The sequence below is a fragment of the Nicotiana tabacum genome, chromosome 11, assembly GCF_000715075.1.
Source record: "Nicotiana tabacum cultivar K326 chromosome 11, ASM71507v2, whole genome shotgun sequence".
Lineage (NCBI taxonomy): Eukaryota > Viridiplantae > Streptophyta > Magnoliopsida > Solanales > Solanaceae > Nicotiana > Nicotiana tabacum.
In genome coordinates this window covers 35333761-35347783 of record NC_134090.1, presented here as the reverse complement: position 1 = coordinate 35347783, position 14023 = coordinate 35333761, and the positions used below count along the sequence as shown (strand labels likewise).

The 14023-nt window shown below is 35.0% G+C and overlaps 1 protein-coding gene across 1 annotated transcript; it reads right to left on the bottom strand.

The window, feature by feature from the left end:
- Positions 1-5061: 5061 nt before the first annotated feature.
- LOC107795949 (uncharacterized) lies at positions 5062-12506 on the bottom strand. Its single transcript, XM_075224964.1, has 4 exons — positions 11938-12506; positions 6461-6544; positions 6283-6372; positions 5062-5553 (listed from the first exon to the last, which is right to left on the bottom strand). The coding sequence occupies exons 1-4, from the start codon at positions 12370-12372 to the stop codon at positions 5290-5292; spliced, it is 873 nt and encodes a 290-aa protein (XP_075081065.1). The 5' UTR covers positions 12373-12506; the 3' UTR covers positions 5062-5289.
- Between the last annotated feature and the right edge of the window lie 1517 nt (positions 12507-14023).

Genomic DNA, 14023 nt, shown 5'->3' with positions numbered 1-14023 from the left:
ATGTGTCCTTTCTTCCCACAGTGGTTGCATGTAATATTATAGTATTTGGACCTTGACTTACTTCTACTTTTACCTCTATTCCTTGAGCCTCTTGTTCTATCTCTCCCCCGGTCTTCAGTAACCAAGATATCTGCTTGTGAGGACGAACCCTGAGATTTTCTCCTTACTTCCTCGTTCAACACACTACTCTTGGCATATTCCATGGTCACCTTACCTCCAGGAGCTGAATTTGTCAAAGAAACACGAAGAGTTTACCAAGAGTCTGGCAGAGTATTAAGAAGCCAAAGTCTTTGTATCTTATCATCAAAATTAACTCCCATTCCAGATAGCTGATCAAGGACGCCCTAAAAATCATTTATGTGATCAAGGATACGGCTGCCTTCCTTGTATTTAAAGGTCATCAATTGCTTTAGCAGAAATAATTTGTTGTTCCCTGAAAATTGTTAGGTGTTTGCCATAATTTTCTTACCATATTTGATTTTCCTATTTGTTGAAGGAAAGGGCAATATAATTACCTTAATTGGGTTTTCCTTTTTGTAGAAGGAAATTATAATTCTCCTATACTTGGCTAATCCTTTTTCTTGTAGGAAAAGGTTTGGAGTTCTATAAATTGAAGATCTGTCCTTCTCATTCAGTAGCATCCACAATGTTGCCATGGAGGCTTGAGAGTAGTGTTTAGAGGGAGAACTTTACGGGACAAGTATTAGTGTGTCACTTGTGTTTGCCTCTTCGTAAAGTTGTTCTCTCGATATTTTGTATTCTCTTTTTATATAGTGGATTGCTCATCCCCGCGGTGTACGTAGGTCAGTTGACGAACCACGTTAAATGTTTGTGTCTCTTTTGGTATATTTCTCCTTTGTTGTATGATTTATCGTCGTTCAACGTTTGCTTTTTTGCTTCCGCATGACTCCTGATTTTTTTCGGTCCTAACAAGTGGTATCAGAGCGAGGTTCAAGACAGGTTCATCTTGGCAGGTTCAGTTCTAGCCGCAACCTATTTGACGGTAATCATGATTTTTTTTTTGAGAAATTTGACCGGTGTGCTAGCACGTTGAGACAAACTTTGTGGTGGAGATTTGGAGATGCGAACTGTTGAAGGCTATGTGAAGAAGGTGGATCAAGTTTATTTTGTCAGAAAATTTTGGCCAAGGGGGAGAATTGTTAGGTGTTTGCCATAATTTTCTTACCATATTTGGTTTTCCTATTTGTTAAAGGAAAGGGCAATATAATTACCTTAATTGGGTTTTCCTTTTTGTAGAAGGAAATTATAATTCTCATATACTTGGCTAATCCTTTTTCTTGTAGGAAAATGTTTGGAGTTCTATAAATTGAAGACATGTCCTTCTCATTCAGTAGCATCCACAATGTAGCCATAGGGGTTTGAGAGTAGTGTTTAGGGGGAGAACTTTACAGGACAAGTGTTAGTGTGTCACTTGTATTTGCCTCTTCGTGAGGTTGTTCTCTCGATATTTTGTACTCACTTTTTATATAGTGGATTGCTCATCTTCGCGATGGACGTAGGTCAGTTGACCGAACCACGTTAAATGTTTGTGTCTCTTTTGATATATTTCTCCTTTGTTGTATGATTTATCGTCGTTCAACGTTTGCTTTTCTTGCTTCCTCATGACTCCTGATTTTTTTCGATCCTAACATCAAGTTCAGTAATCCATTAGCATGGTAATTCAATATTTACTTTGTACTTAGACGAGTTCAAATTATAAGATTCCTATGATATAGAAATACAGTGTCATCTGGTCTTAAAAAGACAAAAATCCTTGAGTATAGGGGCGGATTTATAGGATATTTTATGGGGTACGTGAACTCATAGTTTCTCCACTAAATTAAATATTTTATGTATGTATTTTTAAGAATTAGTCTAATATTATATATTGGCACTCATGATCCACAAAGACGGAATAGTACACTTGGCTGAATACTAAATTATTTATCCAATGAAATGAAACAAGGATCAATTCCCACTTAAATATTCTTTTTCACCTTTCTTTAGAGTGATGCACCCATATTTTAAAAAACCTAGATCTGCCTCTGCTTGAGCAGTATTAAATTTGTTGGTGTTAACGTAGTTGACACTTTTGTATGTAAAAAGGATACAAGAGTGTAATGCTTCATTTCTAATTTACCATCAATGATCATATAAGATTGTAAAGAAAGCAATTTGCCTTTTCCTCCTTTCCGTAACTTTGAAGAGTAGAGACGATCTGCCTTTCTTTTGATTGAAGCAAAATCCAAAACATGAGAATTTCTTTAATGTCTTTGTTTGTTTTATTGTTTTTTCCCTTCACTTAAATGATAATTTCTTAAGTAACAGTATGTATCATTGTTAACAAATGTAAGTAAACTACCAGATAATATTCTTGTTACTACCCTAAGATCGATATCTTTGTTTGGTAAAGGAGAGTAGAACTCGCAGGATATTAATTATGCTGTAACCTGTATACTACCCTAAGTATACAGGTAGGTTACAGTATCCAATTTTGATATAAATTCTGATATTGATTTCGTAAGTTCATTTGAAATAAAAATTTACAAATTTGGGAATTACATAAAGATAATATAGTTTGAAATATTTCAAAATTACAGAAGTTTTGGCCACTATATATGGACTCTTTCAGCCCTAGCGGCAGCACCGTGGTCTCTGTTCAAGGTCGGGTTCTAATTGGATTCAGCCTACCTAAATTGATGTCTAATAGAAATAGAACTTACCGGTGAAAATAGTACGGGCTAACAAGTTTTCGGACGGGTAATTAAAAAATAACTATCGTTTGCAAAGTCATTGAAAAATAGCACTATTTTGCTGAAACACAGAAAGTTCCAATATAATATGCTAGATTATGGAGCTCCTGCATATAAACTTCTAGCATGTTATGTTGGAACTCCAGCACACGGAAAGTTCCAGCATAATATGATGGATTATGGAGCTCCTGTGTATAAACTTCCAGCATATTATGTTGGAACTTCAGCACATTATGAAATTATAGCATATTATGCTGGAATATCATATGTAAAAAATTTGAACTCTAGCATATTATGCTGTAATTTTTCCGGATTTTTAAAGGTTTTTGTTCAGATTTTATCTTTACATAAAAAAGTGGCTAAATTTCGATTACTTTTGAAACTATGACTATTGTTCAATTACTAGTTGTAAATCTAAATATTTCTGATTTTTCCCAAACTTACTGGCCACCTTTCGGCCATGTCGGACATTAAAAAGTAGCCTACTATCCTGTGAAAAAAGAGTATATCATATAAATTCATATTTGGAGGTGTAGCTTTTGTTATTTTTTATCTCTTTTTGGTGTATGGTATAGCTTTTGTATTACAGTTTGTGAGATTTGACGGGGACAAACCTAGTATGGTTATTTTTTTCCCCAGAGTTTCAATGCAATCTAACAATCAAGTCTATTAAATATTTGATAGAGACTAAAGGTGCTCATATTTATCAAACTTAAGGACCAACCTAGTCAGGAGTATATTGAACGGACCACTTTGAACCTACCCCAAAAGATAAGGGACCATTTTGTCATTTTTTCGTTGTCCGGCTGCTGGTATTTAATATTCTTCCCATTTTACAAAAATATGCTTCATTTGGTTGTTGTATAGATACGACACACTTGACCTTTTTATCCTTCAACTCTTCGTTTTTCCAACTCTTCGTTTTTCCACTGTGCTGATAATTTTTTTTTTAATGAATAACTTTCACATCACGCAACTTCCTCTTAGCTGTAGTTTTTCCTTTGTCCCTGAGATCATTTATCTTTCAATGTTTTTCTAATTTAATTTCTATATTTTTCAAATTATTATCTTGTATGATTATACTACATTTATTCTTAAAAGATAATTTACTTAGGTCGCTAATATGAGTTCCATATCTATGCTTAAGGACGAAAACTTTACTCTATCTTGTGTAATTATCCAAACACATTTAATTAAAGAAAGGTTTTACGTTTCAAGCTTCAACCTCTACTAGAGAATTCTGATCGATCATCTTTAAGATTGATATTTAGCCAATCTTATCTTTTACTTAAGGAATTAAACAATTACCTTTGGATATGGTGATATATGTCACGAACTTAACACATTACGTTTGAATTACAGAGTAAAATAATTATTTTTAGTTTGAAATAAAATGAGTATCAAGTTTCGCCATTGACTTGTGAACAATCATCTTTACTTGTAAATAATTTAACAAGATAGGCAAAATTACATAGTATCAGATCTTGCCAATCCGTCATGGTTCGCCAGCAGTTTAACCAGGTAGGTTTGTTATAGGTTCCTTGTGGGCCTAAGACTAACAACTTGTTTGGATGGTTGTTACTTATTGTATTGTATCTATTGTTACTTTAAATACAATGTTTGTTTTGACTGTTAGTAAAATCCATCGTATCATATCGTTAAATTTATCATTACGTAACGATGAAAAGTGTCACTTTATGAAACGACGGATTTAGTGTGGTGGTGTCGTTTCCTTGCTTTTTTTCTCTCACCTTACCCTTTCTTATTATTAAATAATCATACTTTATCCTTTGCCCTCCTCTTTTATATAACAATTCTACTCCGTATCCTATTTTTTCTTAGTAATGTTGCAAGTTTATTCTTCGTATTGTTAGTGCGTGACATCATGAAACGAAAGCAAACGATACAATCTATCCAAATGTTGTGTTCATTAAACAATACAATATAATGCAATACAATACAATACGTTATAAAATGACATGTTACGATATTCCAAACAAGCTGCAAGTGTAGTGAAAGGTTTGTTCGTTACAATGAATTGAAGGTTGTTTCAAGGAGCTGTTAGTTTTTAAACATGTTGAACACACACGTAGGAAATATTACTCAAAACTTATTAAAAAACTCAAGTTTGTCTCAACAATATAACTCCTTTTTCAAAAAGGGTTATTATGTTGTGTTATCACAGGAATATCAAGAGAGGATCCACCTCCAGATTATAGATTCTTGCTATGATCATTTTGGAATGGACATTTGTTCACTTAGATTTCATTCTGAGGAAATAAAAGCCTGGTCTGTAGTCCAGATATGCTTGTGATACACACTCCTTGAGTATATATTTAAGTCGTTGAAAACTTCACCAACAGATAGAAGTTTTTATTTCTGAATATCTATGGCAAATTGGGGAATAATCAAGACAAGGGCCCAACCTGGTAGGACAAGTTACATGAAGTCAAAAACTCTGCAGCATTTAAACCTTAATCTGTAAAATATGACGAAATCTAGCCAACTATCAAGCTGGAGGCAATGTAACCAACTTTTAAGCTGGGGCAGCAGACATTGCCTCCGTTTCTTCAGCTGCAAAAGGAATTGGCTTGGTTGGGGCAGGCAACCGCCCAATGCTGTCCACCTTCTCCTTCAGTTTCGGTGGAGGCCTTGCCGGTCTTGGAAGCAACCTGCCCTTTTTCTCGAACCACTCGGGCTTCAGTAGTGCTCGCAACCCTAGTTTGTTGTAATGCACTCTCCTTACAGACCCGCCTGCTGCTTCAACAGCTGCTTTAGCTCTAACAGTCACCCTTGAGACCTGTCATCAACAGTTGATGTTGGATGAATACAATTAGGGGGGCATACATACATGCTCATTTTTTGAAGACAAATGTGCTCCATATTCTTTATTTAATGATACCGTTAACAAGGGAATAAAAGGATCATGTCAAACCATATTTGTCCTCAATGAAAAGCATTTATAACCACACAAATACTCTGACATGTTAACACCACAAGTTTCAAAAGAATTATAGCCACACAAACGATATGGTTTGTTTAGGACCACAAGTTTTAAAATTCTTCATTTCTTTCTTAATCTCCGTACCCGGTCAAATAGGTTCTCATAAATTGGAACAAAGGGAGTATGTGATTTTGGTCATTTTCCATTTTCTTAGTTTCTTGCCTTCTTTTCCCATAGAGTAGTGACTGGGGCTTCAGAAGATACACCTAAAGAAGATAAATACTCGCACCCCCAGTCCCAACTAATCAATATTTTTGAAGACACACAGACACTTCTGGGAGTGCCAAGCTGACTTAAGCTTTTAGAATTACTTGCACTTCCGAATGCATTCACAATAAATGGCAGTACATGTGCAAATCGATTCTGAAATTCTAACGCAAATGTAAAGTTGATGTTATTTCTATCAAATACACTTTTAGATAAACTTTATAAGAAGTGTAACACAATATATTATGGAAAAGAAAAAGTAAACTATAACAAAACTAAGAATCCAAGGCTATTCCAGTAGTCTTAGCTGAATATTACCTCTAGATGGATGGGCCATTGAATATGTTCAGCTCCACGCCCCATCAACCTGACTCCATCTCCTATTTGCTTCCCTATTGCCGCAGAATCCTATTGCCAGGAGAAGTTGATTTATAACTCAAGGTCTAAATGCTTAAGCAATATCATGCTATATTGTTGCATCAGAAGCCATAATTACCTTTAAAGTTTTCATTGTTATCAACTCTGACGAGTCAATCTTCCCTGCATTTATCAGCTTTGCAATCTTTCCCAACCCAACTGGCTGGACAAAGCACAAGACAAAGAACAAGAAATCAGACAGCAATCAGCAAAATTACTCCAAAGTTTTACAGTTATAAGTGGTTTCAGTATTCTATACAAATGCTCAAAAGTTTTGTCTCAGCAACAAAAATCTTAGTAATATATGTCATATGCCTTCTCCCCACATGATAGTTCAATTGTATCTGTTTGGTGCAGATAACATATCTAGGTAGAAGTTGAAGACTTTTGCCAGTTTTTACATTTCCTTTCATTATAATGAGTCCTATGACTATTACAGGTTTCTGTTTATGTCCTTTATGATCTTTCACCAGTGTATGCATTTCCTTCATGCCTTTGTTCATCAGTGACATCTTATTTACCAATCAACCAGAGAGAGAGAGAGAGAGAGAGAGAGGGAGGGAGGGAGAGAGAGAGAGGAAGGGTGGTTGCATAGCTTTTGTTTAAATCCATAGAAAACAGGCAAATAGCTTGTGACACCGGAATGAAAATAAGATCGTTGGCAACTTGATGCTCGTCCTTTTGGGAAAGAAAAAGTTTTCAATGACTTTTAACAGCAGAATTGACAAGCTCATGCTTAGGGTGTCAGTTAATAAACACAAATATATAATTACATTGGCAGAATAACAGTATAAAATCACTAAATTGTACTGGGCTTCTACATCATTATGCAAAACTTTAGCAATATTAGATATGCTGATATGAACAGCAGAGGACAGTGTAGCCACAAGGTAGCGAGGAAGATCCCTCAGTTTGAATAGAAGTAGCTGTGCTTACACTAGTTGACAGATCAACACAAAGAGTACAAAGCTAACAAACAGACATTCTTAACAGCATCCTTGGAATGTTATAAATGAAAGTCCAACTTATTTGTTCGACCAATAAAAAGAAAAAGAAAGTCCAACCTATTTGATTTTAAGGTAAAATGTAACAGTGCCCTTCATTTGAGATTGTAGTACAATAGAAGGTGTTTTATCTGGTTTCAGAAGCTGGCTAGGTCCACAAAAAATAAAGAAGAATTCACTGTCCCATACATTACGTAATATACTGGCAATACTCAAGTGCATCCTGAGCATAAAGATGTCATTTTATCACTCACATCCATTTCTTGACCTTGCTCCTTAACATAATAAAGCAATCATTACCAATTTCTATATACCATTCAAAAAGAGAAATATGCACAGAAGTTAACATTTTTCTTATATCAATAGATCAGGTAACTGGCTAAAGGTGATACAAATGTGTTCGTTCTTCTCCTGTTGTTCTTTAAATACCAAGAGATTCTTCCATATCTCACACTCAAAGAGGTAATGGGAGTGGGTACAACAACAACAAACCTAGTGTAATTCCACAAGTGGGGTCTGGGGAGGGCAGTGTGTATGCAGACCTTACCCCTACTTTTAAGAAGGCAGAGATGTTGTTTCCGGTAGACACTCGGAGGTAATGGGAGCGGGTAATTTGAAATTTATTGATCTGATTACTCCATCAGAAACAGGACATAAGCAGGTGAGGATAAGAAGTTATAATTCCACCTGAGCCCAAGGTTATCAAACACTGCACAAGGGAACAGTAAGTATCCTACTTCTTCCGGCTAAAGATAAACAAGGGCTGATAAAAAGAAATAGATTAATATGGGGACATGCTTGATACTTTATCATGTCCATGGCTATCCACGAATTACCAAACAAGTAAACAAAGCCAGGAACATTATGTTTTAATGAACTAAAAGCTATCAGTTATAATTCAGATTTCATGGACATGCAACTAATCATGTTGAAACAGTTCTCAAGTTTTGCTAAAAAGCATTCAAAAGAGCATCAATAAATTCCTTACTTTGCAAAAGATTATAAGATTTTAAGCATCAAAATATAATTAAATAAAGCTGTATAGTGTTTGTTGTTTAAAGTGGAGATGACAAGTGATAATAGTCTTGTAGCCTGCCATAAGGTAATTGAAGAAGCTTGAAGAGAGGGGAAAAGAAACAGAGAGCCAAACGAAAAGCAGAATGAAAGGGATCACTTCTTTCTATTTTGACTAATAATGAGACTACTGACAGGATCTTTAACGAGAAACAATTTGCAGGATTGAGATTTCTAACACCGTAGTTCCAAGTATCAGTGTTGATTTGGTATCGCAATGCCTACAATTTTCCGTAAGGATGGACAGGACAGGATGAACGGGGGCAGGAAAAATAGGGGAGTCATATATCTAATCTGATAAGCACTCCTGCAGCCACTCCCCCTAATGTTTTTTTTTTAAATAACCGTGGTGTCTGAGCCAATTCGCTGACACCTCGACTAATTATTCCATGGGGTACCTACACAGGTACCGGGTTAGCCACTCCCTAATGTTTTACGATGTCCAAAATTGAGTCCTGAAACAGATATATCGAGATCTTAGATGTTATTCTAATTGTATTTGGTACCAAAATTTGGCCTAAACTCCAAACTCTTTTTGCTAAACTTCTTTTTTATCAGGATTGTATACTAAAACAAAGTTAATCTAAAGCAAATGAAGAATTTGATCTAATAATGATTATTTGGTTAATTAATTTACTAGCAATGACTAATGTGTAGTTCCGACCAAAAAAGTTAAGGGTGAACCTAGTGTAAGGAACTTGATATTACTCAATAAGAGCCTGCTTTTAATTGGTTGTGGAGATATAGATAAGAACAGGATACTCTATGGAGAAGGGTCACAACTGCTAAACATGGGGTACTGCATAGGTGCACTAAAAGAGATTCATACAGTCAATGATATGGCTTATGGAAACACTTAACAAGCCTCTGGCCAGGTTCCAAACGCAAACCGGCTAAAAGTAGGAAATGGACAAAAAAGAGATGCTGGAATGATATTTGGCTTGGAGATAGCCCTCTGAATGAGATTTATCCAGATGCTTTAACCTAGCTGTTAACCCAAAAGCCACAATATCCATTACAGAGCTGGTAACAGTTAGGACATAAAACTAAGGAGAAATGCCCAGGACTAGGAGATGGACAGTTGTTATATCTGATGGGCACAATGGATTGGAGAGCTTGGGAGTTTGAAAGAAATGACAAACTGAGATGGTCATATGAGAATAGAGGGCTTTAGTCGAATAAGTGCTGGCTGCAGTTAATATGTGTAATTTGCCTTGGAAAATGAAGCGTCTCAATTCAAGATAATCTGAAGGAGGAATAACAACATGTAATAGATGTTCCATGTGTGAAACAGATCTGTAAAGCGTTAGTCAACTCTCTCTACACGGTAAAGTTGCAACAGATCCATGGAATATGTTCCTATATTTGTTTGGGGTAAAATGGGTGATGCATAGTACCATATTTCAGCATTCCTGGAGCTGGAATTGAGAACAAGGAAAAAGGAATGCAGGGACATTTGGAATACTACTCCTGCATGCATCGTTTGGTTCTTATGCAAGAGAGAAACAGTATGTGCCTTGAAGACTGCTGACGGACACTTCATCAGCTTAAAGTTTTCAGTCTGCATCTTCTATACGGCTATACCTCTGGTGCAAATCTGAAGTTGTTATATAGAAAATCTGGTGGATTTTATCACTTTTCCTTCTTTGTTAGGAGGATGTATTTATAATTTTTAAATGGTGTAAAAATGCACTGTCCTAGTACCATATTATTAACACCTTACATTTATGCTCCAAAAGAATGTTTCGAAGATATTCGGCAACATAATAACATGAAAACCTTGAGATTACATTTTCTAGTGACCCAATAAACTTTTTTTTAAAAAAAACAGTAAAAAGAAACAAGACTGAATAATGTTATTTGGACTGCTAAATTTAGCAAGCAAAATCCAATCACTAGTCCTGTGTGTCATGAAATAACAGCGACACCCATTTTCCACAGGGCTATCCTTCAGGACCTTCACGATAATCATACCTTTATTTTATTTTTCCATTTTTAAAGGAAAGAAGTAACAAAGACACTTTTGGTGCGTCTTATATAGTTCACCACCATATCATTCCGATCATAACCTAACTCCCTCTACCAACATTAAGTAAAATCAAAACAACAATTATACTCCACTATAAGTAAATTCCAAGAATTCAGACAACCTCTTAAAACAGACACAGAAACCTCCAATGGATAGCCCTTATTTAGTACGGTCCTCACCCAAACTGCACACTAATTACCATGTTTTCACCAAACCCAATTATCAATACCCTTCCCATTTACATGTCCTGCTTTCACTAAATTAAATTTAATATTAACAAAAAGTTGTACAGGGCCCATGTCTACTCTGTTTTTCTTTGAAAAGGTAAGGTTAGAGATTTCAAAAAGCACCAAGGAGTTACAGCCCATGCCTGCTCCTATTAGAGAAACTTTCTCCTTCATACTTCATTGTATCATCTAACAACAACAAAATGACATGTGACCTCGCATATTTGTTCAATAAATACTCCCTCCGAACAAATTTACTTTAGCACTAATTCAATAATAAACTCCATGAAAAGATAGAAAAAGATAATCATTTCTCTTGTTTCTAGTTTTCAGTTTTATATGATTGACACTACACACATGTTCTTAAGTGAGGAAACAAAATCCAGGATTGGGTTTTCCACATGCTAGTAACGATTAGGTTTTGTTGGAGTTAGTATTGAATTCTGAACCCAATCACGCCCTTGGCCTATAATATTCCATAGAGGTGCGACAGGGTAAAGGGGAGTACAGGAAATAGCATACCCATGTATTACTATGAATGCAAAATTTAGCAAGCAGAATCCAATCATTAGTTCGGCGTATCATGAAAAAACCATCAGTTCACCATAGGGCTGTCACTCACCGCTAATCATAATTTTGGCTATACGCGTATAACATTAATTTCATTGAAAAAAGGGGCTATGTACATATAACATTAACTAAATACATAAGCATACTGACTTATTTTAAAAAGAAATAGAAAAATAAGGCACCTTAATTATTCTCCTATGGTTCCCATTGTAAAGGGACATCAATTCTAATAATAAAACTAACTTCCTCAAGCAACATAAAAGTAAAATTATAACACCAACTATACTCCACTGCACTTAAATTCCCACCATACATAACACCACACAAAATAGCTATAGCCTATTACAATCCTCACTCGACCACACACCAATTATCAGTTTTTCTACCAAACTACTATTCCCATTTTACATGACCTACTTTCTATTTATTACATTTTACATTAACAAAAAAGTTACATAGGAACCTCATTTACCCTTATCAGAACAGCTTTTCTATCACTCTATCATTCAACAACCAAAAAGTGATATGTGATCTCACGCATTAACTCAACAAATACTCCCTCTGTCCAATTCTATTATAATACCATTTCACTAATAATAATTCATTTAACTAATCAAAATTTTAAAATTTAACACAAAATCAATGACTATACCTGAAATTCGAGACTGAACGGGTTCTTGAACCCACGTTTAGGCAAACGGCGACGAAGCGGGGTCTGCCCACCTTCAAAACCAAACTTATGGGTCCCTCTAGCCTTCTGACCCTTATGTCCTCGACCCGCTGTCTTCCCCTTACCCGACCCGATACCTCTTCCTTTCCGGGTCTTCTGCTTCCTAGCACCCTTGTTATCTTGCAAATCATTTAAGCTCAGAAGACTGTAGGCTTTCCTCATACCCTGATAATGCTGAAACTGTCGCCCCAATGATCCATTTGGAGCAATGCTGGAGATGGGGTGTTGAGAAAATTCCAAAGATTGAATCTTTGGGGAAGACGTGAATATGGGTTGGGAAATCTTGATGGGTTTGTTATAGATTTGAACATTTTGGAGTGAAGATGATAGTATTAAAGTGATTCTCCTTCTCAACATTTCTTCTACTTCTGGGGTTTATGTGTGAGCATAGATAGTAGTGAAAGTTTTGGATTTTGCTTGAAAGCTTGAGCTTTGATGTGTAGGGTTTTAATGGGGGTTAAATTGCTGTTTTTGTTTTTGGTTGAAATGGCTATTGTGAGAGTTTAGGGAAGATGGGAAGTTTAAACGACATCGTATTGCTTCCTACCAGTGTATTTTCTAGGGCACTTTCTTTTCTTTTCCCCTTTTTGTAAACTCACGATTTTAAAAAAAATCCCTTTTTTATTAATTATTACACACACATAAGAATTTCCACAAATATGAAAAAAGAAAATAAAGGCGATTTTTTTTTTGGCGTAATTTTGGTGAAAGTACTATATACACTAAGTTTTAGAAAATTATTTTGAAAAGATGATGCTATACTAAACGATTCTTTTGAAAATAATGACTAGTGTGTACAATCCTTTATTGGTTAGATACTAGAGATTGTTGCATTCTTTCAGTCTATTGCAAAGGTTTTAAATATTGAGTGGATTAATGCTTGGATTGTATTCAATTCCAAAATTAGTAGTTTGGTTTAGTGACAAAGCATCTAGTTAGCTATCAAAATATTGTCTCTGCAATGACTAAATATCATTGTTTAATGCATAAATCTGTGAGAGATTTTCCCAATGATACTTAAGGCCAAAATGTAAAAGATGTACAAATAATCTCTTGCTAGCAAATGATATTAATATGATTTTTTTGATGAATAAATGATGTTGCAAATAGTAAGACGAAAATTCTTATAATATATGAACAAAAAGACCCATATGTAATTTTTCGGTTATTTCAAGTATTATATAGGAAAATTTTACGAGGCCAAAGGTTTAGAAAAGGAAAACATGAATTAACGTAAACAGTCCCACTTAAACTAAAATAACCGACGAATGTCTAATATATGGATAATTCATATATAATATGTGTATAACCTTATGCAATTAATGTATGATTGATGTCTACAAATTAAAAAAAAAATTAAATTTAGCTGGCTATTTGTGTAAGGATCCTAGAAAAGAATTGAGAAATTTTTATAAAGCAATATCTTTTAGTAGTAATTAGTCATCTATAAATACCATTTGATATATTACAGTTTATAGATACCTTTTCTGTGGTTATAAGATGTATTTGATGTATTTAAGCTAATGTATTCATGAATACAGTAACGCATTTTGCGTAAAATATGGACCTTTCAACTGGTTTAAAACGGAAAGAAAATCAATTTACCTGATATTCTCCTAATATAACCTAACTAACATAAACTAATAGCCCATAAAAATGTATGCCTCCTTTCACGAAAGTTTTTCAATCGAAAAAATAGCCAAAAGCAGAGCAACATCTGGATTTTAAGTTCTCCCTTTTTTCTGTAGTTCCAGTGCGTACCTAGTTCTCTTTTCAACCACGAAAAATTGTGATTGATACAATTGTATACGTATGGCAAGTTTAACAGTGTTGTTGCGGCATTCTGGCAAGTGGAACAGTGAGAGCAATTACGTCAATTCTTCAATTGAGGGAATACTAATAAAAGAATATGCGTCGTATAATGATTTGGTTGCGTCAATATCTAATCAACTGGGCATAGATTTGAGCTCAAAGTCCATTAAAATTCAATACAAAGTAGAAGGAAATT